This window comes from Loxodonta africana, chromosome 1 (genome assembly GCF_030014295.1).
Source record: "Loxodonta africana isolate mLoxAfr1 chromosome 1, mLoxAfr1.hap2, whole genome shotgun sequence".
Classification (NCBI taxonomy): domain Eukaryota; kingdom Metazoa; phylum Chordata; class Mammalia; order Proboscidea; family Elephantidae; genus Loxodonta; species Loxodonta africana.
Window position 1 is genome coordinate 10,275,395 of NC_087342.1, and position 27,696 is coordinate 10,303,090.

The 27,696-nt window shown below is 47.7% G+C and overlaps 1 protein-coding gene across 1 annotated transcript; it reads left to right on the top strand.

Moving 5' to 3' along the window:
• The first annotated feature begins 1,541 nt into the window (after positions 1-1,541).
• Positions 1,542-26,060, top strand: NR1I2 (nuclear receptor subfamily 1 group I member 2). Its single transcript, XM_010593009.3, has 9 exons — positions 1,542-1,680; positions 13,802-14,108; positions 17,682-17,815; positions 19,349-19,536; positions 20,440-20,717; positions 23,527-23,669; positions 23,982-24,098; positions 24,365-24,470; positions 25,916-26,060. The coding sequence occupies exons 1-9, from the start codon at positions 1,542-1,544 to the stop codon at positions 26,058-26,060; spliced, it is 1,557 nt and encodes a 518-aa protein (XP_010591311.2).
• Positions 26,061-27,696: the final 1,636 nt, after the last annotated feature.

Genomic DNA, 27,696 nt, shown 5'->3' on the forward strand with positions numbered 1-27,696 from the left:
GAAGGGGAACTACTGATTTTTATATACTTGGTTTTTTTTGTTGTTGTTGTTTTGCAGCCTCTCAGTTTATTGACCTCTAACCAATTTTCAGAGTTCCAGTTTATTTTCTTAGATTTTCTAAATAACACTAATATTTCCTGCTGTGCAAGAGTTATATCTCTTAATTTTTGTTTCATGCATTAGGCAAAACTTCCAGACTGATTTAACAGCACTAAGTATTTTATTTTACTCTTATTTTGTTAAAAATGAATCTAGCTTTCGCCTATTAGTTTACAACGGATTGTCATGATTATGTTAGAAAGAATCATTCAAGTCCTGGCTTTTAAAAGTTTTTTTTTTTTTAATCTAGAGGAGCCCTGGTGGCACAGTGGTTACGATTTCGGTTGCTAACCAAAAGTCTGGCAGTTCGAATCCACCAGCTACTCCTTGGAAACCCTATGGGGCGGCTCTGCTCTGTCCTATAGGGTCACTATGAGCCAGAATCGACTCCACGGCAACAGGTTTTTTTTTTTTTTTTTTTTTTTGGTTTGGTGGGAAGAATAAAACAGGGCTTCAAAAAAAAAAAAAAAGAAAGAATATTTTTTATTTTTTCAGACTTGTGCCTTCTAGTTCGAACCCCTGCTGAGAATGTGCATTTCTAACAAGTTCCCAGGCAATGCTAATGCTGCTGGTTAGGGATAGAAATGCAAATTCTCAGCAGGGGTCAGAACCAGAACGGACCAGTTCAAAGCCCCAGAAGAGCACTCCACAGACAGGTAAATGAGGCTTGCCTCTCCCCTTGATGTCCCTTCCCCCAATACAGCCTCCAAATACGATAAAACCTATCTACACCGAGCCCCAACTTTTTTTTTACGTGAAGGATGTTCACTGCTCTTATAAAACAAAAATAAAAAACCGAACCCATTGCCACAGAGTTGATTCCAACTCTAGAGGACGGAGCAGAACGAACCCCCATAGGGTTTCCAAGGCTGTGATCTTTATGGGAACAGGCTAACAACCAGCCTGGCAAGGCGACTGCAGCACGCACACAGGACTGAGGCTTTGGCAATGTGAACGATTTTTTAGGTGGCAGCTGTGGGACCAGCCCAAATGTGGTGCCAACCCCATAGCCCTCGAAACTCTGACTAAGCCAAAGCTGGTATTATTAAAGGCTTAGTAAAAGGTCCTGGCTGGTGAGAAACCAAAGAAAAAGCCTCCAATGTCACTGAGTTGACTCCAGCTCCCGGTGACCCCATGTGTGTCAGGGTAGAACTGTGCTCCACAGGGTTTTCAGTGGCTGATTTTTGGAAGTACATCACCAAGACTTTCTTCCGAGGCACGTCTGGGTGGACTCGAACTTCCAATCTTCTGGTTAACAGTAAGCTCATTAACAGTTTGCACCCCCCAGGGTCTCCCTCTAATGTAAGTAAACACTGACTAAAATATGAAGGCACAGAGCCACTGAGTCAGCAGAAAACAGGCAGCATCAGCCTCAGAAAACCACAGGTCTTTTTAGACACAGGGGCATCTGCTTGTGTCAGCGTCTGCTTAGAAAGTCAAGGATGTGGAGTACAGGTGAAGCTCCTCTGCGGTGGGTCAAAATCCACTGGGCCACCGACACCATCCTGAACGCTCCTCGGACTGTGAAAGGCACTACTTGCAGCCCTTCCCAGGACCTGTGCCAAGATGCGTCTGAATGTGGTGGGAGCGGCAGCAAGGTTCCCGGGTACCTACTGCTACAGCCAGCATTCAGATGGCAAGAGCAGAGCTGAGGGCCTTAGGGGCCCACTTCCTGCCCAGGGACAGAGAGCTCATCAAAGGAATCACATGACATGGAGGGACTCTCTCTGACTTGAACCTCCTGGGAAGAAGTTTGCAGGCAGCCCCAGAAACGAAGGAAGCTAATCAACAGTTCACCTCTTCAGAAGAACCCTTGTGGGAGGCAGTGCAATGCTGAAGTAGGAGCACAGGGTTTGAAGTTCGACTACTTGGTCAGAATTCTAGCTAGTCGACAGTGACTCATGGCAGCCCCGTGTGTACACGGTAGAACTGTGCTCCATAGGGTTTCCATGACTAACCTTTAGGAAACAAATCGGCAGGCCTCTCTTCCAAGGCACCTCTGGGTGGGTTTGAACCTCCACCTTTTCTGTTAGCAGCACAGCACTTAACCATTTCTGCCACTCAGACACTTATCAGCAGTGTAAACTGATCACGTCTATGGGAGAGGGCATGTATGTGCTCAGTGCAGCCTAGTATCACCAAGCCCCCAAAACCAAACCAAACCACTGCCATCGAGTCAATTCCAACTCATAGCTACCCCATAGGGTTCCCAACGCTGTAAATCTCTATGGAGAAAGACTGCCACTTCTTTCTCTTCTGGAGCTGCTGGTAGTTTCGAACTGTTGACCTTTCCGTTAGCAGTCAGTTGCTTTAACCATTGTGCCATCAAGCCCCAGGCACGTATAAATACCAAATTCACTAATTCGTTCACTGATTTATTTATACTCTTCCTTGCTGAGCATATAATCCTATCTTTGGTATTCAGCCTGAATACCGGATTTTACAATTAGTTATCTTTGCAAAGGCCTCTCTGAAGAAGTATTTTATGTTCAGTGAATACAGGAGATCATTACTACCCTATTCTGGCTAGATTTTATAGATTGCCAAACACAACGAGAAGCAGGTGCAACGCTCAGAAACAAACACGGCTGTATTCAATTAAAACTGCACCTCTGATCAGTCTTATTAAATTCACACGAAGGAGAGAGGTGGTTGGCACACACCAGACACCTAGTCTCTGTCATTTCCCTGCCCCCAGAACACCGTCCTGTAAGGAGGGCTGATAAAAGAATGGCATAGGTTCAGACTGTGGCTGTCAGCTGGGACCCACACCGCTTGTTCAGACCCATTTCTAACGAAATTCCAGGACTTCTGTTTCTGTTATCTCTTGCCTTGTAACAAACTTCCCCAAAACTCCCTGGGTGATATCATCACCGTTGTATTTTCTGTTGTGATTCTGTGTGTTGACTGGGCTCCGCTGGGGAGTTCTGCTCCACGTGACACCAGCTCAGGCTGTAGTCTTCCGGAGGCTCGACTGGGCTGGAACGCCCAAGAGAGCGCACTCAAATGCCGTGCTTGGTGGGGATGGCAGGGAGGCTGGACGGCTGGGCGCTCTGTGTTCATGTCATCTCAAGGCTCTCCCTCTTCACATGCCTTTCCACATGGTCTCTTTGATGGTCACCACACAGCAGGGTAGCCTGACTTTTACATGGCGGCTTAGGGCTTGCCAAACGGCAAAAGCAGAAGTGACCAGGCCTTCTTTCAGCTTGGGCCCAGAACTGACACAGTGACACTTCCGCCACATTTTTGGGGGATAGAGCAAGTCACAAGGTCAGCCCAGATTCAGTGTGGGAAGGGACCATACAAGGGTGTGAATCCCAGGAGGCTGGCTCACTGGGGCCATCTTTCGAGGCTAGCTGCTTTGGGGCTTTGAACAGATACAAGAGAATGGACTACAGAATGTACCAAACCAAAAAAACCAAACCCAGTGCTGTCGAGTCGATTCCGATTCCTAGCGACCCTATAGGACAGAGCAGAACTGCCCCATAGAGTTTCCAAGGAGTGCCTGGCAGATTCGAACTGCCAACCCTTTGGTTAGCAACCACTACGCCACCAAAAAAAAAAAAAAAAAAAATTTTTTTTTCAGGGTTTCCAATTATTCAACAGTAAACTCAGGCAGAACAAAATAAAAGTGCTACACATACTGTAGACTGAGATTCTGGCCTAAATTCCAATAAACCCAACCAAGATCCCCAAACCTACTGCCATCAAGTCGACTTTGACCCATAGTGATCGCATAAGGTTTCCAAGGCTACAAATCTCCATGGAAGCTCACAGCCACATCGTTTTCCTGCACAGCTCTTCTCCTCTTTTCATTTATTTATTTATCATCAGCATAGGCTCGTGAATTCCTATTTTCCTAGAGTTTATTATTCATCATTTTACGTAATCGTTTTGATGCTCAAATCGGTCCGGATTCGGTCAGTGGGGACTCCTTAAAGCTGTCTTCTGTGTCCTCATGGTATGCCACCATGAGTTTTTTCTTGAGTACTTTTTAGTTTCTGGCATAAAATGATGTCATAGGCCATCTTTTATATCCCCTTCCCTGACCCTGGAATTAGCCGTTTCTCCAAGGAGCCATGGTTCATTTTTAGGAGGGGCGCAGCATTAGATCTGATGCTAGGTGTGCTTACTGTTACTGGGGTGTCTTCTTGCATGCCTTAATTTTTGACATGTAGGATTTTTGTTAAAGGAGCCCCGGTGGTGAAATGGTTAAGCACTCAGCTGCTAATTGAAAGGTTGTTGGTTCAAACCCGCCCAGCATGTTCATGGGAGAAAAGACCTGGCAATCTACTTCCATAAAGATTACAGCCTAGAAAACCCTACAGGGCACTTCTACTGTCACAGTGTCGCTATGAGTTGGAATTGACTCAACAGCAAACAACAGGATTTTTGTTATTTTTCAGCTTTATATATTTTGTGAATTCTATTGTATATTTTTTAACTTATGAGTTGTTAAGTATGCTTCTTAATTTTCCAAAGGTATTGTTGTTATTTTTCTGCTATTGATCTAACTTAATTTTATTGTTATTAAAGAATGTTGTCTGTGTGATTCCTGGCCTTTGAAATTGTCAATACTTACTTTATGGGCCAGATTGTAGCAAGTTTTCATAAATGTACTCTGTGAATCTGAAGAGAATGTATTTTCTGAAATTGTTGGATACAGTCTATCTTCCTACCAGCTAACTATTCATTGTATTTTTCAAATTATCTCTACCCTGTATTTATTATTTTGTCTGTTTGATGTTTCAATTTCTGAAAGAAGCATGTGAAATTATCTTACCACAATGAGAGGTTTGTTGTTTATCCTTACAGTTCTGTTAAACTCTTGCTTAACGTATTTTGTGGTTATGTTTTTAGGTGTGTATAACTTAAAAAATTCTATACCTTTGTGGCAAATTGAACCTTTTCTCATTATCTCCAATAATACTTTTTGCCTTTGGTTAGTAATTTACTAGTTATACCCTTTTTCCATGCTTTCAAACTTTCCGTATCATTACGCTTTGGATATATTTCTCATAAACAGTATATAACTGGATTTCGTGTTTATTTCGTTCTCTCTGACAATTTTTGTCTTTTTTAATGTAGATCTCCCCTGAGTCTATGGTCCTTTGCCTTCAAGCCTGGGAACTGCATCCTGTGATGTGTCTAGTTCCGTCTAAGAAGCTTCCCGACTGTGCCACTGTGTGCTCTGTTTTCTCTATTAATACCTGAGGAGCACCTACAGTTACATATTTAGAAATTTCTACCACAGCCAAGTGTTGCCCACTTGGTCTCGTGTATTTGATTGAACTAAGAAGCACATTCCTCATGTGTGTTATTGTTTGTTTTATTGTTGCTACTAGGTGTTGTCGAGTCACGGCGACCCTAGGTACAACAAAATGAAACACCGCCTGGTCCTGTGCCATCCTCATGATCATTGTTACGCTTGAGCCCATTGTTGCAGCCACTGTGTCGATTCGTCTCATTGAGGGTCTTCCTCTTCGTCACTGACCCTCTACTTTACCAAGCATGATGTCCTTCTCCAGGGACTGATCTGTCTTGATAACATGTCCAAAATATGTGAGAGGAAGCCTTGCCATCCTCACTTCTAAGGAGCATTCTGCTGATTTTTGGCTGAAAGTGGACTTCAGGAGCGGCTTCAGTTCTGAGTGAGCAGGGTGTCCAGGGGCAATAGTCTCGGGGGCTCCTCCAGTCGCTGTCAGACCAGTACGTCTGGTCTTTGTGAATTTCAGTTTTGTTCTATGTGTTTCTCCCGCTGTCCCCTGGACCCTCTATTATGATCCTTGTTGAGCAGTTGCTGGTAGTAGCCGGGCACCATCTAGTTCTTCTGGGCTTAGGCTGGTGGAGGCTGTGTTTTATGTGGTCCGTTATTCCTTTGGACTAATATTTTCCTTGTATCTTTGGTTTTCATCATTCTCCATTCCTCCAAACGTGCCGGGACCAACAGATATGTCTTAGATGGCTGCCTGTAAGCTTTCAAGACCCCAGATTCTGCCCACTAAAGTAGGATGTAAAGCATTTTCTTTATGAATGATGTTATGCCAGTTGACATAGATGTCCCCCTGAGATCATGGTTCCTAGTATTTAGCCTCAGTAACTCAGCCTGTCAAGGTATTTGGATGTGTCTAGGAAGCTTCTATGACTTTGCCTTGGTCAAGTTGTTCTGACTTCCCATATATTGTACGTTATCTTTCCTTTCACCAAAGTTACTATTGTCTACTATCTAGTTAATGATCTCCCTTCCCCATCCTTTCCCTCCCTTGTAACCATAAATGTTTGTTTTTTTCTGCATGTAAACTTTTTTCTTGAGTTTTTGTAAAAGTAGGGTCATAAAATATTTGTCCTTTTGTGATTAATTTATTTCACTCAGCATAATGCCTCCAGATTCATCCATATTGTGAAACGTTTCATAGATTCATCACTGTTCTTCATGGTTGCATAGTATCCCATTACGTGTATGTACCGTAACTTGTTCATCCATTCTTCTGTTGATCTGCACTCAGTTTTTTCCGTCTTTTTTGCTATTGTGAATAACGCTGCAGTGAACATGGGTGTGCATATGTCTATTCCTGTGATGCCTCTTATTTCTCTAGGATATATTCCTAGGAGTGGGATTGCTGGGTTGTATGGTATTTCCATTTCTGGCTTTTTAAAAAAGTGCTATATCATTTTCCATTGTGGTTGTACATTTTACATTCCCACCAGCAGTGCATAAGAGTTCCAATCTCCCAGCAACCTCTCCAGCATTTTTTATTTTCTGGTTTTTTGATCAGTGCCAGTAATGTTGGGGCGAGATGGTATCTCTTTGTAGTTTTGATTTGCATTTATCTAATGGCTAATGATCGCGAGCATTTCCTCATGTGACCGTTGGACACCTGAATGTCTTCTTTGGTGAAGTGTCTGTTTGTATGTCATGGATTGAATTGTGTTCTCCCAAAATACGTGTATCAATTTGGCTAGGCCAAGATTACCAGTATTGTGTGATTGTCCACCATTTTGTCATCTGATGTGATTTTTCCTATGTGTTGTAAATCTTATCTCTATGGTGTTAATGAGATGGAATCAGCAGCAGTTATGTTATTGCTGCAGGACTCAATTTATAAGATTGGATTGTGTCTTAAACCAACCTCTTTTGAGATATGAAAGGAGGAAGTGAGCAGAGGCATGGGGACAGCATACCACCAAGAAAGAAGCACCGGGAACATAGCATGTCCTTTGGACCTGGGGTCCCTGCCTAACTCAAGGGGACGATTGATGACAAAGACCTTTCTCCAGAGCTGACCGAGACAGAAAGCCTTCCCCTGGAGCTGATGCCCTGAGTTCAGACTTCCAGCCTACCAGACTGTGAAAGAATTTCTCTTTGTTAAAGCCATCCACTCTTGGTACTTCTGTTATAGCAGCAATAGATGACTAAGACAGTATCCTTTGCTCAGTTTTTAATCGGGTTTTCTTTTTGTTGTTGAGATATTGAAATATTCTATAGATTTTAGAGATTAGATTCTTGTCAGATATGTTGTAGCTGAAAGTTCTCTTTTTTGCTCTTTTGGTGAAGTCTTTTCATGAGCATGCGTTTAATTTTTAGGAGCTCCCAGCATTTATCTTCTGGTGTTTGTGCATTGTTAGTTACTGTTTGTATTGAATTTATGCCATGTATTAGAGCCCCTAGTTTTGTCCCTGTTTTTTCCTCCATGATCTTTATCATTTTAGGTTTTATATTTAGGTCTTTGATCCATTTTTAGTTTTTGTGTATGGTGTGAGGTATGAGGCCTGTTTCATTTTTTTAAACGTGGACATCCAGTTTTGCCAGCAGTATTTGTTAATAAGGCTGTCTTTTCCCCATTTAGTGTACTTTGGTCCTTTGTCAAAGATCAGCTGACCATAGGTGGATGGATTTACATCTGGGTTCTCGATTCGGTTCCATTGGTCTATGTGTCTGTTATTGTAGCAGTACCAGGCTGTTTTGACTACCGGGCCTGTATAGTAGGTTCTGAGATCAGGTAGTGTGAGGCCTCTTTCTTATTCTTCAGTAATGCTTTGCTTATCCAGGGCCTCTTTCCTTTCCACATAAAGCTGGAAAGGGAACGATGTTTCTCCATCTTGTCAAAGAAGACTGTTGGTACTTGGATGGGAATTGCATTGGGTAGGATGGACATTTTTACAATGTTGAGTCTTCCTATCCATAAGCATGGTATGTTTTAGGTTCTTGCAGTAGTGTTTTGTAGTTTTATTTGTCTAGGTTTTTTATTTCCCTGGTTAGATTTATTCCTAAGTATTTTATCTTTTTAGGGACTATTACAAATGGTATTGTTTTCCTGATCTCCTTTTTGAAGTTCTATTTGTTGGTGTCCATTCTTCTTTTTTGATGTGTGCATTTATTGCTATAAGTTGACCTCTGAGCACTGCCTTTGCTGTGTATATATTTTGGTATGATGTGTTTTCATGCTTTTTTAATGCTAGGAATTTTTTTTTTTTTTTAACCTTCTCTGATTCTTCTATTACCCAGTTGTTTTTAAACAAGGTGTTATTCAGTTTCTGAGTTCTTTTTTTTTTTTTTTTTTTCCTTGCTCTTCCTGTTATTGATTTCTACTTTTATGGCATTGTGATCAGAAAGAATGTTTTGTATTATTTCGAAGTTTTCGATTTTTTTTTGAGCGTTGCTTTGTGGTCTATTCTGGAGAATGTTCCATCTGCATTGGAAAAGAATTCATGTGTTGCTGCTGTTGAGTGAAGTGTTCTATATATGTTTATGAGGTCAAGTTGGTTGATTTTGGCCTTTAGAACTTCTGTATCTTTTTTGAGTTTCTTTCTACATGTTCTGTCCTTTACTGAGAGTTGTGTTCAAGTCTCTTATTATTATTTTGAAACTATTTCTCTTGTCATTGAGTGTGTAGATATTTATTACGGTTATGTGTTCTTGGCGGATTGTCTCTTTAATCATTACATATTTCCTTGTCTTTTGTGGTTGATTTTGCCTTAAAGTCTATTTTGTCTGAAATTAGTCTTGACATTCCTGCCCCGTTTTTGCTACTGTTTGGTTGATATATTTTTTTCACCCTTTGCTTTTTAATGTAGTCATCTCTTTGTGCCTAAACTGTATCTTTTGTAGACAGCATGTTGATGGGTCATGCTTTTTTATCCACTCTTCCATGCTACTGTCTGTCTCTTTACAGGTGCATTTAAACATTTACTTTCAGTGTGATTATTGATAGGTATGAGTTTATCGCTGTCTTATTGTTGTGCTTTGTGTGTGTGTGGTGCAGATGTTTTCTTTGTTCCTCTTACTTTCCTGTGCTGAGTTCCTTTTGTTTATGAATTTTCTTTTCTGTCATCATTATAGATTTTGTATTTACTTGGGACTTTGTTTTTCTTCTTTTTTATTTTGATGAGTAGGTTTGTTAAATTTCTTTCTGGTTACCTTGAAATTTACCCTTATCTTTCTAAGTTTGAACCACTCTTTTATTACTTGATAGCACGTGACTTCCTCTCCATTTGAAAGTTTTATACTATTTATTCCCCCCTTTCATTGTTTTGATGTTGTGATCATTTACAGATTGATGTCTCTGTTTCCATGTTTTAAGTCTCTTAGTTTTGTTTTATCGTTGAGCTTTCTTTACCTAGGTTGGTATCTGGCTGATGCTGTCTTGTATCCTAGACTCTGGTTGTTGTCTGATGTCGTTGGTTCTCTAACTGAAGGACTCCATTTAATAATTCTTGTAAGTTTGGTTTGGTTTTTACAGATTCCCTTAACTTCTGTTTATCTGGAAAAGTCCTAATTTTGCCATTGTATTTCAGAGAGAGTTTTGCAGGATGTATTATTCTTGGTTGGCAGTTTTTTTCTTACAAGTTTTTATATATATGTCATCCCATTGCTTTCTTGCCTGCATAGTTTCTGCAAAGTAATCAGTCTCCTTTGTAAGTGACTTTTTATTTTTCTTGAGCTGCTCTCAGGATTCTTTTTTTTTTGTTTTTGGCAAGTGTGATTACAGTATGTCTTGGTGACTTTCTTGTAGGTCTATCCTATATGGGATTCGTTTAGCTTCTTGCATGTTCAGCTTTTCGTCTTTCATAACATTTGGGACATTTTATGCCAGCAAATCTTCAACAATCTTCTCTGTGTTTTCCATTTTCTCTCCATGTTCTGGAATGCCGATCGTGTGCAAACTTTTGCTCTTGATCATGTGCCACATAATTCTCAGGTTTTCTTCATTCTTTTCTCTGATTTTTCCTCAAAATGGCATCCATGGATTTGTCTTCAATCTCACTAATTCTGTCTTCCGTTGTTTCAAATTTGCTCCTAAAGCCTTCTATTGAGTTGTCCATTTCTGAAATTTTGGTATCTTTTGGATTTCTAGTTGCTGTTTTTGTATGATTTCTAATTGTTTATTTGGGCATTTTGTTCTTGTTTATTTTCCTGAATTCTTCTATTGCTTTGTCTGTGTTTTTCTTGATTTTGGCTATGTTTTTGTCTGTATTGTCCATGATTTTGTCTATTTTTTAGTTGGTTTTGTCTGTGTTTTCCTTAATCTTTTTTCCTAATCTCTTAGCAAGCCCTAAATATTAGTCTCTGAATTCCATACCAGGTAGTTCCACTGCCTTTTCTTCTACATCAAGGTCATTTGATTCTTTATTTTGGTCACTTGCTGAAGCCATCTTGTCCTTTTTTTAAAAAAAAAATATATATATATATGTTTTTATATTGTCTGCTGTCTCAGAGACATTAAGGTATTATTTTCTTTATTTATTGATAGTATGTTTGTTTCATCCTGCTTCTTTGTTTTGTTTTGATATGTCAGGGCAGGTGGGCCAGGAGTGCTTTGCTGCTTGCTCATCTGTGGGCACAATAGCTCTCACCACCTTGTCCAGGTGGGCAGGGCAGCAACAGGCTGGGTGATCCCACTTCGCTGTACACTCATTTGGTGAGGTGGCTGAGGGCAGACGCTATCTGACTCTGATGTTGATTCAGTGGTGTGGAAGTGTTCACAGCCCCTCACCAGACAGGTGAAGGTGTCAAACGGAGTGGTATGGGTTCACTTCCCTCTGATCAGCCGCTGGTTGTGTGGCAGGAAGGAAGGGGCAGTGCCGGCCCAGTGTGGTGGCAGGCCTGAGCCGGGGGACACTCTACTTGTAGAGGCATGGCAAGGGCTGGCAGCAAGGGCATATGGGGTATGAGGTTACGTGGGGGGAACAAAGAAAAGAAAGTAGAAATAAAAAAAAGGATAGTTTCCACTGAGTGGGCAGGGCAGACCTGGGGTCCCATGGGAAGAGGGACAAGGCACCATATGGGGCTAGGAGGGAGGTAGAAAGTTGTGGGCTGGTGGCTTTCTAGCTGCAGTGGTGTAGCACAGCTTGGCAGGAAGTGGGGGAGGTGGCTTGTGGGAATAGGTGTAAGGGAAAGAAAAATAAACAAATAAATAAATAATGGCACAGTAGGGGCTGGCAGGTAGGGGCAGGTAGAGATGGGTGATACCTGAAGCAGCAGTGGGCTGGTAGATCTGTACCCATGGCAGTGCAGCAAGGCTCTGCAGGAAATGGTAGAGGTGGCATGCAGGCTAGGTTGGAGGGAGAAAGAAAAGGTGGAAAGGGGAAAACGAAAAAAAAAAAAAAAACAGCATGGCTGGAGCTGTTGGTTGGGGGTTATATGGACCCAGGATTGCAGTGGGCTGATGCTTCTTCAGCCAAGGTGGTGGGACGTGGCCCAGCAGGAATGGGTAGAGGCAAAGTATACGTTTTGTGTGCAAGCTTGTATGAGGTGAGGATAATGCTTTGAGGAATCAGGGAGATCCCTCGCACTCCTGCTAAGTTCAAGTTTCTAGTCAGCCTATTTTCTTTGCAGTTTTCTGGAGGACCAGTGTGGGGGAAAAAGGTGTATCTGTCAGGTATTATTTGTTGTGATTGTGGAAACAACTGTCATGTGTGTGGAAATTTTACTAAAAGTTTTACTTTGGTTTTAGGGAAGGCAGCATCATCTGTGGCGTGGATGCCCTTGGCAACCAGGGCATAGAGAGACTTTGGGAACAGTGCTGAACAGAACATTCCCAGAATTCTACTCACCATCCTCAGTGTTGATTTCAAAAAGGATTCAAGTCACATTTTCAAGGTAAAATTTTCCCAGGGATTCCAAAAACTGGTACAGTTTCCTTGATTATTCACTTATACCCAGCTGGACTGGGTCCTAGGCCAACTTCTCCCTGCATCCTGATCCTGGTTCCAGTCTAACTTTCTCTCTATCTTCTTGGTTACTGAATTTGAAAATCCTCTTTCTGCCTAGAGGTGACTCACGCCTGAAGGATCACCCTCTCTGGAGCTCTCAAATCTCAGAAATCATCTTGAACTAGTGGTTTCTTCCCATGAGCTGCGTGATAGTTAAGGTTGTGTGCCACTTGGTTGGGCCATGATTCTCAGTGTTTTGGCAGCTGTATAATGTTGTGATCACTTCCCTGTTGAAATCTGATACAAGATCACCCCCATGATGGAATCTACTGAGTGGTACTGGGGAGGGGGGCAGGGCCTGTGGCAACTCACCACCCCTTCAGCCTTCGTCTTCTCCACCCTCCTCTGTCTACTTCTGTCTTAGTCATCTAGTGCTGCTATAACAGAAATACCACAAGTGGATGGCTTTAACAAAGAGAAATTAATTTTCTGATAGTCTAGTAGCTAGAAGTCCAAATTCAGGGTGTCAGCTCCAGAGGAAGGCTTTCTCTCTCTGTCAGCTCTGGAGGAAGGTCCTTGTCATCCATCTTCTCTTGGTCTGGGAACATCTCAGTGCAGGAACCTCGGGTGCAAACGACGCACTCTGTTCCCGGTGCTGCTTTCTTGTGGTATGAGGTCCCAATTCTCTGCTTACTTTCCTTTCCTTTTATCTCTTGAGAGATAAAAGGTGGTGCAGGCCACATCCCAGGGAAATTCCCTTTACATTGGGTCAGGGTGGTGACCTGAGTAACAGTGGTGTTACAATCTCACCCTAGTCCTCTTAATATAAAATTACAATCACAAAATGGAGGACAACCATACAATACTGGGAATCATGGCCTAACCAAGTTGATACACACATTTTGGTGGGTGGGACATAATTCAATCCATGACAACCTCCCTCCTGCTCGCCTTGCCAGGGCTTTCGCTTGTTCTAGATCCTGCAGCTGGCTCTTGTTCATCCAACCTCCGGTTCTTGGGACTTGAGCTAGTGGCTTGCCTGCCGATCTTGAGGTTCACTGCTCTTCACAGGCTGCTACAGCCCTGCTCTCCGGCCTACCGATCTTGGGTTCCTCAGCCCCTACAGCTACGTGAATCAGGAGAATCCTCTTTCCTGTCCCACGGACTTGGGATGCTACCCAGCTCTAAAAACCACGTGAGCCATTTCCTTGATAGAAATCTCTGTGTATGTATACGTTTTACTGGTTTTGCTTCTCTAAAGAACCCAGCCTAAGAAAAGCTGCAACCTGTTTAGGTCTATGACCAGTTCATGGCCTTCTAACCTCAGTCCATTCAAGAATTGCTATTATGATCCACCCCAAGCAGCCTTTTCTTTTTCTTCCTCCCCTCTTGCCCTTCTTTCTTCCACATGCTTGTTTATGTGTTCTACTCCAGGGCCTGATTGCTGTATACAGAATATCATGGTCATGTCTCTTTGTATAACTCTAATTCTCCACCCACACATCATCCACAAGTGATCAGCTCTTGGGTCCACAAAAGCACATGTGAGCCACACACAATGGGGACAGAGTAGTACCCCTTCAGCCTCAACATATCACTGTCCATCTCTTTCCTTCCTTGTGGTTTTTCACTTCTAGTCCCAGAGACCCAGACGCCAACCTGGAGGTGAGCCCTGAAGAAAGGTGGAAGCATGCTGACCTTGTGTACAATGAGGAAGCAGACTCAGCCTCTGGAAACCCCACTATCAGTGCAGATGAGGAAAATGGGGGTCCCCAAATCTGCCGTGTATGTGGAGACAAGGCTACTGGTTATCACTTTAATGTCATGACATGTGAAGGATGCAAGGGCTTTTTCAGGTAGAGTTTCCTGTCAGCTCTCACCCACTTGCCACCACCAACCCACATCTAACACGGGTCCTGCCTTTAACCCATCGGGCAACATCTCAGAGCATAGGATAGACCTGCCTCCAGGTTCAGAGTGTGGGCTGCTGGACCAGCCAAAGCTCTCCTGATTAGTCTCAAGAGAGCCATTCACATCTCAGAGGATGTGATCTCTGTCTCTCACTCTACATAGGAGATATTCCTTTGATAGAAGCATCCTTAAGGTACTCCTTTGTTTCCCCATTTGTTTTTGAATAAAATAAAAGACCAGCCAGTGAAAGAAGAAAGAATTTGAAAATCTAAAATGTGAGTATTCATATATCAGTCATATGGGGAGGTTGTTAAGTAAAGAATGCATAAAATAAATGAAAGATATGACAAAACAAGTTCCCCCTGAAACAGATAAACAGGGAGGGCCAAAAGATCAAGGACCCAAAGTCCCAAGTCACAGCAAGGCAGGCCCATAGAGAAGGGTTCATGTTATCCAGCTGAAGAAGCAGCAAGAGCAAAGCCAGCTCAGCAAGGCCAGCTGTCAGCTCAAGGCTCAGCGAAGGAGGTGGAGAAGCAGACCAAGAAAGGAGGGGAGGGGAGAAAGGACTGTGTGAGGAAGAGCTCTGGGTCTGCCCCCAGGGAGGGACGGGGTACGTGGGAAGGGCTCCCACCTCAGGAACCACAATTGGTACCTTCATCCATTCTTAAGACAGACAACTGAATGTGGCCCTTTGCAGAGCTCTGCCAGATCTTTTGACTAGAAATGAACACTAGACCCAACACCCCACCCTGCAATCCCAAAGAGGGACTGCTAGTTAGGGTGCCATGTGTCAGGGCCCAGCTGTTTATCCCCAGAACCCACAGCATGACCTCCAGGTCTGGATGGGCCCAGGGAGGCACTGCAGCAGCCTCTGGGTCAGGACCAGTCCATGATACCCCCGGAGTCAGCTTTGGGGCTGACATGGTCGGGTCAGAATGGTTCTCAGACCCCAAGGGGTTGTCTGCCAAGGGCAGGGCTGAAGGCATGTTCTAGGGAGAAACGAACATTCATATCCTGTGGGATATAACAGCAGCTGTTGCAAGGCTGTGTTCAGCTACAAGCAACAAATTGGTTTAAACGATAGGAAGACATGTTACTTCTTATAACAAGAAGTCTGAAGGCTTCAGGGTTGGCAGTTTAAGCAGCTCAATGCTTTGTTTTTCTCTTTGGCCGTCCTACTCAAGAGCTTTGATTCCAGTCTGGCTCCCCCTGGGGTGTTAGATGGCAGCACAGTGCCAGGGGCCTTAGGCAGTTACCACACTATTCAGCTGAAGAGTAAAAAGGCCCATCTCTTCCTGTCTCTAAGAGCAAGGAAGCCTTTTCCAAGATCCCCAAGACATCCTCCTCACATCACATTGGCTAGAGCTGGGCCCCAGCATACTCTTGAATTAATCACTAGGCAGGAGCCTCAGACTCAGCCCTGAAGGGGGATGTGAGGTCAACATGGCTGCATGGAGGAGGGTCAGCATCTGAACTGGATCTGGTTCTGCCAGCACAGAAGAGGCCACCTGGAGCTTCTCTCCAAGCAGCTCCATGTAGATGGCCTTGGGGTACCGGAATTCTCTGTTTTCCCTTTCTCATCTAGGCGTGTTCCTGGGACTCCCAGAGGGAGGCAGCATATGGTAATAGTAAGAAGGTGGATTGGAGTATTAGGCCGACCTGGACTCAAATTTTAGCTCATCATTTACCTGGAGGGCATGTTGTGATCTAGTCTCTCCAAGCCTCAGTTTCCTCACGTGTGTCAGGCACACAACACAATGAATTTGTAGGGTTGTTAGAAATGTATTTGGAAAGTTGTGCAAAATACCTAGCCCAGCATCTGATACACACCATGACCTTCATAACCGTGAACTCTTTTTCCCTTTTACCCGTTCTGGATGGACTCTGGAGTAGTATCAGAGCCAGCAGGGGTGGCAGACAGGGGGAGAGTGCTTGTGAAGAACACATCCCCTAGGCTGGCCACTGGTCACAAGCCTCTGCCACTGAGCTCAAACCTGCCCCTCAATACAAGCAAGTCTCAGCTTCCCCCGCTCAGCCTAGCTGCTCTGAGGCCATGCTAGCCTGTTCCCATGTCCCTGTGCCAGCTTTCCTTCTTTTTCCACACTGCTGGGACAGAACGAAAGGCCAGAGCCAAGGAAGAATTTGTTTCTTTCTATCCACTTGTGAAAATGGGGTGAAATAAAAAGCTAGAGCCCCACTGACGGAGTCTTTTGTGGGGAGTTCGGGGGGTCTGGGCTGTGGGGAAGGGATGGCTGTACTCCAGCCTCTAAAAGGCACCCACCCCATCACCTTCCTACCTGCTGCCTGTACCCTCCACTCTTCCAGGCTCTGAATGAACCTCTTTGCTTCACTAGGTCAATCAGGAGAACCCACTTTTCCAGTGCACAAGCATAGTCCAGTGAGGTAGAACGCTTCCCCTGCATTTACGCGTTTCTCCCTGGTCCCTGCCCCCCACCCCCATCTAGAATGGAAGCAGAGGGAGGGAGGGAGTTTCTTATGCCCTTGGGGTCAGGTTTCCTCTGGCCCCCTCTTCCCGGAAGGAGAAAATTCAGGAAGAGGACCTATCTCTGTGGAAACTTTTCCCAGATGAGGACGTGGAGGGCCCGTTGTGTGGTAACAAGGAGGCCAGGAAGGTGTAAAGGAGGTGGGAAGGCACTGGGGCTGGGCCTGGAGAGGAAACCCCAGTAAGTGCCTCAGTGGCTTCAGGTATTTGTGAAAAGCCTGATTTCCTGTGTGAATGTGGCAGGAATGGTTTTCTCCCCTGCTCTTCCTTCTCTAGTTGACTCCTGTGCCCGTAGCGAAGCGCAGGAAAGACAGAAGCTTGGGGAGCTTCTACCTCCTGTATAATCCCACTGTCTTAGCTATCTAGTGCTGCTATAACAGAACTGCCACGAGTGGGTGGCTTTAACAAAGAGAAGTTTATTCTCTCACAGTTTAGGAGACCAGAATTCAGGGTGCCAACTCCAGGGGAAGGCTTTCTCTGTGTCGGCTCTGGGGGAAGGTCCTTACCGTCAATCTTCCTTTGGTCTAGGAGCTTCTCAGTGTAGGGACCACGGGTCCAAAGGACAAGCTCTGCTCCAGCACTTCTTTCTTGGTGGTAGGAGGTCCCCTCCTCTCTGCTTACTTCTCTTTTATATCTCAAAAGAGATTGACTCAAGACACTGCCTAATCTTGTAGATTGAGTCCTGCCTCATTAACACAACTGCCTCTAATCCTGCCTTATTAACATCACAGAGGTTAAGATTTACAACACACAGGATAATCACATCAGATCACAAAATGGTGGACAACCACCCAATACTGGGAATCATGGCCTAGCCAAGTTGACTCATTTTGGGGGCGACACAATTCAATTCATGACACCCACCCAACGCAGGAGGCAAAGGCTGGGTCCACGGGGTGTGGCTAGTGTCCCCAGAGTGAGAAGCGGGTGAGGAAGGGGAGATGGAGCCACCAGGCTTAGCTGGGGAGCCAGCGTCTGCCCCTGCAGCCTGCCTCCCCATCATGTTCTCCCACAGGAGGGCCATAAAACGCAACAAACGGCTGCGGTGCTGCTTCCGGAAGGGCACCTGCGAGATCACGCCGAAGACGCGGCGGCAATGCCAGGCCTGCCGCCTGCAGAAGTGCCTGGAGAGTGGCATGAAGAAGGAGAGTGAGCGCGGGCAGCCCGGGGGTGCGGGGTGCGGGGTGCCGGGCGCGGGCACTGTGAGCGCGACGCGCGCCTGGCTGGGTGACCACGTGGAACCGCCCAGCTGAGCAGGTGGGCAGCTGTGCACCGGAGTGCGCACGCCTGCCCATGCACATGTGGGAGCTGGAGGTCCGTGTGACCAGCGGGCACATGGAGGCAAAGAGCTTGCGGCTCATCAGCCCGCACCACTGTGGGCCACCCTGGAGGAGCCTGAGAGACAGAGGACGTCTTTATTCTCTGCTCTGGGAGGCATCGTGGGCATCTCTGGCCAGGGCTGTGCCTCTTCTCTCAGATGCCCCTGCTGGATTCTTTTTGTCCCCTTCACAATTTTCCTCCTGCTGTTTTAACAAAATGGGGGCGGGGGGTGTGGAGTGTGGGAGAAGGAAGCACGTGACTCGGTGTGATAAGATGACCCCCAAACTTCCAGCTGCTAGAGCCCACCAGCTGCCCCAGCCTGGAGTCCTTATAGGGAGACTGTTTGTAAGAAGGTGATAAGGGAGGTCCTCGTGCTATGCCGCTGAGCTTTGGTGTATTTGTATTCCCAGGTGGCTCTGAGATTAAGGTTCCTGGGGGAAAGCGCCCAGTGAATATTTGTCTCGGTCAGTTACAGTGACCCGAGGCTGGGGCAGCCTCTTTCAAGGGATGAGTGCTCTGTGCATGTGGCAGAGAAACTTTCCTGCGGACCAGCTGAGAGTGAGAACACTCACCTGGCTGTTCCTGCTGTTAAAACCTGGTGCCATCAAGTTGATTCCGAAATCAACAACAACCCATGTGTGTCAGAGCAGAACTGTGCTCCAAAGGGTTTTCAGGGGCTGATTTTTCTGAAGTAGATTGCTAGGTCTTTCTTCCAAGGAGCCTCTGGGTGGACTCAAACATTCAAAACCTTTCAGTTAGCAGCTGAGTGTGTTAACTGAACCACCCAGGGGCTGCTGACAGATGCCCTCAATCTCATTCCTCCAAGGACCCCCACATCTTTCCACACGCAAGTGGGGTCCAGAAATCCATGAAGACCCTAAGGCTGTAGAGGAGATGGCCCAGGGCTTATATTTCTTGTTAAGCAGTAGCCCAGTTCCCCTGGGACTTAAAGACCCAGAAGGCCTTGGGGGATTCTGAGGAGTCTTACACATATATAATCGGCCAGAAAACAATACTCTCAGGTTCCATTTATTGAACATTATGTGCCAGGAACTATGTTAGGCCCTTTACATGGAGTGTCTTACTCTAACAGCAGCATGGAGTAAGCATGAAAAAAACTGAAGGCAAGAAAGGTTAAAGAACTTGCTCAAGGTCACAGCTCCTAAGTGGCAAAGCCTTCACTGAAGCCCAGGCCTTCGGATTCTGAAGCCTGAGCTCCTCCAACTGTTTCACAGTGTTGTCTCAGCCCCATGTCTGAGGGCGGCACCAGACGGACCTCATCCCATCCGTGCTTCCCCGGGTTGGTGTCCAGGGGTCCTACAGGGGGTGCCTGCCTGAGCCTGTGCCTGCCTCTCCCCGCAGTGATCATGTCCGACGAGGCCGTGGAGCAGAGGCGGGCCTTGATCAAGAGGAGGAAGAGAGAACAAGCCCACACTCAGCCTCCAGGAGCAAAGGGTCTGACCCAAGAGCAGTGGACAATGATTGGGGAGCTTATGGACGCGCAGATCAAAACCTTTGACACCACCTTCTCCCATTTCAAGAATTTCCGGGTATGAGGCTTTAGAACTGCCTCAGCCCCACTGCTAGATTCTCAAAACCCAGTCTCTTTCCCAGGGGCTCTGAAAGTGGCGGTCCTGGGTCAGCAGCCTCAGCATCACCTGGGAATTTGGTGGAAGTGCAAATTCTCAGACCACCCCAGACCTCCTGAATCTGAAACTCGGGGCGGGGGGGGGGGGGGAGGTGGGATCCAGTGATCTGTGTCCTGGCAAGACCCCCCAGGTGATTGCGATGCATGTGCTCAAGTATTTGGGAACCACTGCTGTCCCCCTCCACAGCAGGTGGGAATTGGGGCTGAGCTGTAAATGGAGGGAAAGCGAAAAGGTTCCCCAATGGTGCTGGCATTTGGGGCTTTATGAGGACAGGGTCAAGACCTGTTGGGGGTGTGATCTTTGTGAAATGGTGTTTATTGATTCAGGAAAAGTTAGTGATCACAGCAATATTTACATGTCTGCCCCCAGGGCTCACCGTTAGCTCAGCTGGCCTGCCCAGCTGGATTAGCCCAGTGACTGCAGAAGTCTGTCCTTCCCATCTGTAGCTCCCAGATCCTTCTCACTGAGTCCCCTGCACCCAAGGTGAGGGATGCTTGGGACCCAGCATGGATGGAGGCCCCCCTTCACCTGCCATTTGAGCAGGGAGCAAGCCTCCTATCTGACCAAGCAGGGATGTGTGCGATCATTAATTCACAAGTCCAGAAAGCACCACCTGGTAGAAGACTAGAGGTAGGAAACAAGTGCTTGGTGTGTGCATGGATGTGTGTAAATGCATGCCTCTAATTGTGTATGTACTCAGGCTGTGGCTGGGTCTGTGTGTGCATCGAGGCCTGTGTGGGAGCCTGTTTGTGCGAATACATGCCATCTCTCCTTCCCTCTCTCGCCTCCTGGCTTATGTACCAGCTGCCGGAGGTGCTTCGCAGTGGCCGTGAGGCTCCAGAGTCTCTGCAGGCACTATCGGGGGAAGAAGACGCCAAGTGGAGACAGATCAGGAAAGATATGATGAGCTCAGTGAAGGTCTCTGTGCAGCTGCGGGGAGAGGATGGCAGTGTCTGGAATTATAAGCCCCCAGTCAACGGCGAAGGGAAAGAGATCTTTTCCCTGCTGCCCCACATAGCTGATGTGTCAACCTACATGTTCAAAGGCATCATCAACTTTGCCAAAGTCATCTCCTGCTTCAGGTAGGACATGGGAATTGGGGAAGAAGGCTTGGTGGACAGGCATGGGAGGGAACAGGAAATGGCCAAGAGGTTCGAAGGGTCTGAGATAGATCCCTCTCAGTCTGGGGGATGTTGTCTCTGGGTGGTGTAAATGGTTAAAGCCTCGGGCTGCTAATTGAAAGGTTAGAGGTTTGAATCCCCCTAGCAGCACCTCAGAAGAAAAGCTTGGTGACCTACTTCTAAAAACAACAACAACGAAGCAGCCATTGAAAACACTATGGAGCACAGCTCTACTCTGACACACATTGTGTCGCCATGAGGTGGAGTTGACGTAACCACAGCTGGTGTGTATGGTGTGGGATGCCAGAAAATCCTCCTTCATCTCTGCCTGCCCCCCAGGCGCCTGGAGCAGCCAGTGCTGCTGGGAGTAGAAGCCCTGCTGTGTGACTCATTAGCTTTGTGATTGTGGGTGTGTCATTTGATCTGTGTCTCATCCTTCCCGTCTGCTAAATGGGAGCTAATCATACCTACCTTGCAGGGTTGTGATATAAAATCAGGTAATATCTGAAGAGTATTCAGCACGTGGTGGACATTCAGATAGTAACTGTCACAAGTGGACAGCTCCAGAGCAAAGAATGAGTTGAAAGGAAAGGGAAGGAAGCCTAGAGAGAAGAAAGGAACGAGATGGACAGACACTGGGACTCCAGAAGTCTGCTACTAAGAGAAGGCTGAGAAAGCCATAGTGATGATGGGGAGGTCCTGAAAGCCAAAGAGTTGGGCCTTCTCAGACTAGGTGTGGAGGCAGCAACCATCGGCAGCCAGAGTTAGTGGGAGATCCCGGAGCCTGCTAGTGTGGTGGGAACCACAGCCACGGGATCTGTTAGGGCTGGAGGTGGCTCTGGGCATATCTTTTCTTAAGTTGGCCACCTTGCCTTGACAAGCCTGGTCCATGGAGCTGAATCACACATACAAGGAGTCCTGACTTCATCGCAGGCAGAGGGCAGGTTATATTCCAGGAGCCTACAGACTGGAACAGGGTTCAGATTGTGGCAAATTTGTTCAAGGGAACAGTGAGGGAGGCCTGCTTACAAATGTGGGCGTCACCTGGTCCTTACTGACATCGCTGACCCACAGTTTCTCGTGACCACCTGCTGTTGAGTACAACCACTCCAGGAGGTAGGCATTACTATCACCTTCACTGTACAGATAAGAAACTGAGGTCTGTTGAGGTTAAGATACTTACACAGGGTCACACTGAGTCAGTGGCGGAAGCCAGATTTGGAAGTGCCAGAGCACAGACCTCAGAGGGCCGTATAAGCCCGGCCCTGAGTCAGGCCCTGGGGAGACAGAGGAATAAGATCAACGGTGAGGCATTTGCAGCTCGGTATTATGGAGTCCCTGGGTGGTGCCAAGAGTTAGCACACTGGACTGCTAACTGAAAGGTTGGAGGTTTGAGTTCACCCAGAGATGACTTGGAAGAAAGGCCTGGCAACCAACTTCCAAAAAACCAGCCACTGAAAACACTGTGTGGCACATTCTACTCTGATACACATGGGGTCCCCATGATTTGGAGTCGACTGATGGCAACTGGGTCTTTTTTTATTATTATTATGGATCTAAAAGAAGATCTGGAGTGGGGTGCAGGGAGCACAAGAGCCTGAATTCCTGGGGAGACCAAAGCCAGGGGGAGGGCTTCCTAGAGAGCCAGCCATGAAGGACCCCACCCCAGCCTCCTAGTATCTCCTCCTTCTCTTGGTGGGTAGCTGGGGACCCTGTCAGCCTAGAGAGAGTTTCCTATGGCGGTAGGGGGAGGGGGTGTTCAATCTAACCACAAATACCAGGTGCTTATTGAACAGCCCCTGGGCTAGGCCTGGGCTCCATGCTGGAGTGGGGCTTAAGGCCTCCAGGCTGCCGGGAGGGAGACAGTAGAAATACACACACATTAAATCAAACAGCTACTACCCATCTGTCACTCTGTCATACTGTGGTGGCTTGAGTGTTGCTATGATGCTGGAAGCAATGCCACCAGTATTTGAAATATCAGCAGGGTCAGCCATGGTAGACAAGTTTCAGTGGAGCTTCCAGACTAAGACAGACCGGGAAGAAAGGCCTGGTATTCTATTTCTGAAAATTAGCCAGTGAAAACACTATAGATCACAAGGAAACATTGTCTGGCACGGTGCTGGAAGATGAGCCCCTAGGTTGGAAGGCACTGCACAATAGCCGCAGCAGCAGACTCAAACATGCCAATGATCGTGAAGATGGCACGGGGCCGGGCAGTATCTCATTCTGTTGTTCGTTGGTTTGATGTGAGTTGGAGCCAACAAAACATCAACCAACAACAATGACAAATCCAACCCAGGCAGCAGGGTACACCCGGTCCCTGCCCCCAACTGCTGCACAGGACTAATGTCAACAGAGTGGCATCTGCAGAAGGACTCCGTACCTTGGAAAGTCTTCTGGGAGGGGCTAAGACACAGTCACTCCAAGTGGGGAAACTGAGGCAGAAAGAATGAGACCAGATCCAGCAGCCATGTCGTCAGCTGTGGGATAGTAAGTGTATAAAGGATTGGGGCCAGGCTGTAAGAGACCTAAACACCAAGCTGAGTGGGGAGTCACTGAAGGCAGCTGGAAGAGTAATCTGGCTGGCTGGATTGTTAGGGGGAGAGACTGGGGACAGGTAGAAAGCAACGACAATAATCCTCTGGGAAGGAGCCCACCCTAGCTCCTTCCCCAGCTCCCCACGATCTCTGGATTCAGGGAGTGGATCTGGCGCCAGCCTGTGGGCAACTTCCCAGGGAACTGTCACCCCTCCCCATCTTGCTGCCAGGGACTTGCCCATTGAGGATCAGATCTCCCTGCTGAAGGGGGCCACCTTTGAGCTGTACCAACTGAGATCCAACACTGTGTTCAACGCAGAGACTGGGACCTGGGAGTGTGGTCGGCTGTCCTACTGCTTGGAAGACCCTGCAGGTGTCTGAGCACCTCCTGCCTGCCCTGGGAGAGGGAGGGAAGCACAGCAATTGTGGGAGGAAAGGAGCCATGCCAGGACAGGGCAGAATTTTTTCACTGAGGTCTCTGTGTCCAAAACTCAAGGCTAGTGGGTAGAGTGGGGGTGGGGAGAGTGCAGTTCACACCTCAAATACCCTGGTCCTGGGGTTGCAAGACAGGAAGATTGGGTGATGGAAAAAAAATCCTTGGCAAGTGTGCAGAGGAAGGAAGGCTGGGTCCTGGGTCAGCTTCCTGAGAAGCTGCTTCTCCATCCCATACCCGCCTCCCCGGCAGGTGGCCTCCAGCAGCTTCTCCTGGAACCTGTGCTGAAATTCCACTACATGCTGAAGAAGCTACAGCTGCACAGTGAGGAGTACGTGCTGATGCAGGCCATCTCTCTCTTCTCCCCGGGTGAGGCCCCCCTGTCCCCGGCATGCTCCCACCCCTCTTACCCTCAGGGAGAGTCCCATGGACGGCCTTGCTCCCTCACTGCACAGCCAGGGTGGGCCCTCTGCTGGTTTCTCCTTGGTCAGAGGGGAGATGCGGGGCTCGCCCAGGCCTCCCCTCACTTGCCCGCCTGGGTGTCTCCAGCTCTGGGAGGCGGTTGGCTGGCGAGTTCTCCTCTCTGGGCTGGGCTGAGCTTGTCCTGGGCCCCCTTCCCTTTCGCCCTCCTCCAGACCGCCCAGGTGTGGTCCAGCGCAGGGTGGTGGACCAGCTGCAGGAGCGCTTCGCCATCACCCTGAAGGCCTACATTGATTACAAGCGACCCCAGCCCGCCCATCGGTGAGCAGCTAGCAGGGAGGGAGGACGTGAGTGCTCCCACCCTGCCCACCTCTGGCCTTGCCCTCAGGCCTCTGGCCACCCTTGGCTTCTCTGGGAGAGCAGACTGGAGCCCCTCCTGGGCTGCTCTGATGACCAGGGCTTTGGGGCCATGTTCTATGACCTGGGGTCTCCCATCCATCAGCCTGAGCTCCAGCCCAAAAATGGGGAAACTGAGGAAGAGGGCCAGAGGCTACGGCCAGCTCCCCGAGACCAGCTCATATCTGTCCAGGGCCCTCCACACTCCTGTCATCAAGGGGGTGGAACAGTCAGGTATTCTCCTGAGGACTCCACAGGGTCTTCTAGGAATAGTCAGTAATAATGGTGGCGATAATAAAGATCAGGACTGTAATAATGACGGTAATAATAATGATACATATGTAATGTTGTTGTTAGGTGCCATTGAATCAAAATATATAATAGTTAAACTTTACTGAGAAGCGCCAGGCCCTGTGCTAAGCAGTTTGCATGTATTAATCCTCCAACAACCCCACTAGGTGGGGACTGCCATTATCCTTGTTCTGAAAGGGAATGGAGGCTCAGGAAAATTGCCCAGGGGTCCACAGCCAGGGGCAGAATCTGGAGGTGGATCCAGGCCAACTGAGTCCACAGCTCACGCTCTTGAGCACTACCTCCCAGGTAAAACCTGGTCTGCAGGTTCTGCCACCTCCCAGGAAAAACACAAGTGAACAGGGAGTAGGCTATTCCCAAGTTTGTTCTGGTCATAACCCCAAAGAAGGATGTGGTCAGGACCTTGCCCAGATGGGGCCCTCCTCACCTTTCACTGGCCCTCAGCAGTCACTGTGGCCTAGTGCCCCGTTGATGCCCACAGGCCCGGGGAGGAACTCGGATTGCGCTGAGCCCAAGCCTGTGAGGGGCAGGGGTTCGGGCCAGCACTGGGCATTAGGGTGTGAACCAAAAGCTCAGGTCCTTACTTGGCCTGCAGCAGTTTCTCCTGGCTTATCCTGGGGTGCCGAGGGTCGCGGTGTCTTTGATGGGTCCTTCCATGTATGGAGCCAGGGGCCTGGAGGTGTCAGCTTTCTTTTCCATCACAGAGAAGCTGAGTCTTGAAGCGTGTCTCAGACACATCAGATCCAAAGCTAGATGCGGGGGGATTCCGGTTCCTCCACAGCTCCTCCTCTCAGTCCTAGCCCCTGGCCACCAACCAAGGCAGACATTTTGCCTTGAGGTCTCAGAAGACACAAGCCCAGGGGACGGGTTGGAGAGGAAGGGGGAGCCCGGCTGCTCTGGCCTTCTCGTCCACAGGCTGAAACAGGCCTTGTCTCTGGCTGACATGAGACGGCTGAGACAAAGCCGCCCACACTTGCGCAGCCTTGGAGCTGTCGCAAGACTGGTGGGTCGGGGGGAGGGTGGGCTGCACCCCGACCTTTCCTCTGGCTGGCCTGCAGGTTCCTGTTCCTGAAGATCATGGCCATGCTCACCGAGCTTCGGAGCATCAGTGCTCAGCACACCCAGCGGCTGCTGCGCATTCAGGACATCCACCCCTTCGCCACGCCGCTCATGCAGGAGTTGTTCAGTGTCACAGATGGCTGAGCGGCTGCCGCTGGGTGAGCCCAGCGCCCTCTGAGCTGCCGCTCCCGGGGCTAGACGGCTGGACACCGCTGATGGCCGACAGTGCCTCCCACTGACCCTGCCTCCCCAGGGAACTTGCCGTCTGCTGTGACCACAGCTGGCTGGCTTTCCTCTGGATGGGGACATGAGTCCTCCCACGCCCAGTCCCCCAGCTCCCAGCTCAGTCTCTGGAGAGAGGAGCCATAGATCTGATGCGGAGAGGACCTGGTCTACAGCTTAGGCCCGTCAGAGAGGCAAGGCTGCCTCCCCTTTGAGAAGACCTGTGGTCTGGGGGTGCAATGCTGTGGTGGGGAGGGTCAGGGCAGATCGGGTCCTGGGCCATTGGAGGGGCTATTCCCAAACCCAAGTTCGCTAGCTTCTTGGGTCTGTTCACTGCTACGTCTAATAATCCCGTCCCCCACACCCCACTCATTGCCAACCCCCAGCCTGTCCCAAATTGCTCAGTGTGTTTGCACACCTCTAGAACATTCGCACAGATACTAAAGCACCTGCTGATGAACACAGGCTTGTGTCTGTGGGAATGTCCTAGACAGAGTCAGGATGCCTGCAACAAATGTCAGAAGCTTGTCAGGATGTCTCTTTGTGTTTGTTTGCCCTTCATTCTGGGCATCTTGCCTTGTGTCTGCATCCATTCAAACACAGTATTAAACACCTCCATTCTACAACCTCTGTGTGGGGTATACAAAAGTCACTCAGGCAGGGATCCTGACCTCAAAGAGTTTAGAGTTAAGAAATCAAGGCAGAAACACAAATAGCTTTGATCAAAAGGAGAAGTGTGAACCCATACGAGAAGCCCAAGGAACGCCTGTGTGGATCCTGAGCTGCGCTGGGTTGTGTGTGCAGCCGGGGCCCAAGTGAAGTTCCCTAGGACGTGTGACTGTGGCGGGGATGGGGAAGTCACTGACTGTGGCCGTGTGTACATTAGTGTGACTTGGTGTAGGTCTGCTCTGTATCTGAACTGGGGCTTGGGTTTGTTCCTGAGGCTGGAACACTGGGGAGACTCCCTGTGACAAAACTACTCCCACAGTTAATAAACACGCTAGAGCAGAACCAATTGCATACACTGTTCACGTATCTGTTCTCAAAGCTGAAGAGAGTGGAAGTGTCTGCCTCGTTTCTGGCCATTTGTGGGTGAAAACGCCCTAAATCCTAGGCTGACCAAATATAATCCTGGGTTGAATGTCAAATCGAGAGGACTTCATTAACTTTTGGCTGGAGATGTAAACTTTTTTGCCTTTTGTTCTGAGAAAAGAAAAAGAAGTGTGGGGTAGGGAAACAGAAATACACAGTCATGTGCTGCAGAACGTCCGTTTGGGCAACGTGCAACTGCGTTATGTGTCTGTGGTCCCATAAAGTTGTAATAGAGTTCAGAGTCCCAACTGGAGAACCTCCTGCCTCTTGCATACAAAGTGATTATGCTGCCGGGTGTATAACGGCACAGTACCTATATACCTATAACACCTATGTCTTGATAGTCATAATAAATGCCTGTTACTGGCAAGTACTATACTGCACTTGCTATCATTTTTAATATGAACTTTCACTACTTACAAATAAAAAGTATACCATATAGCGTATGGTTCAACTCGTAGGCATC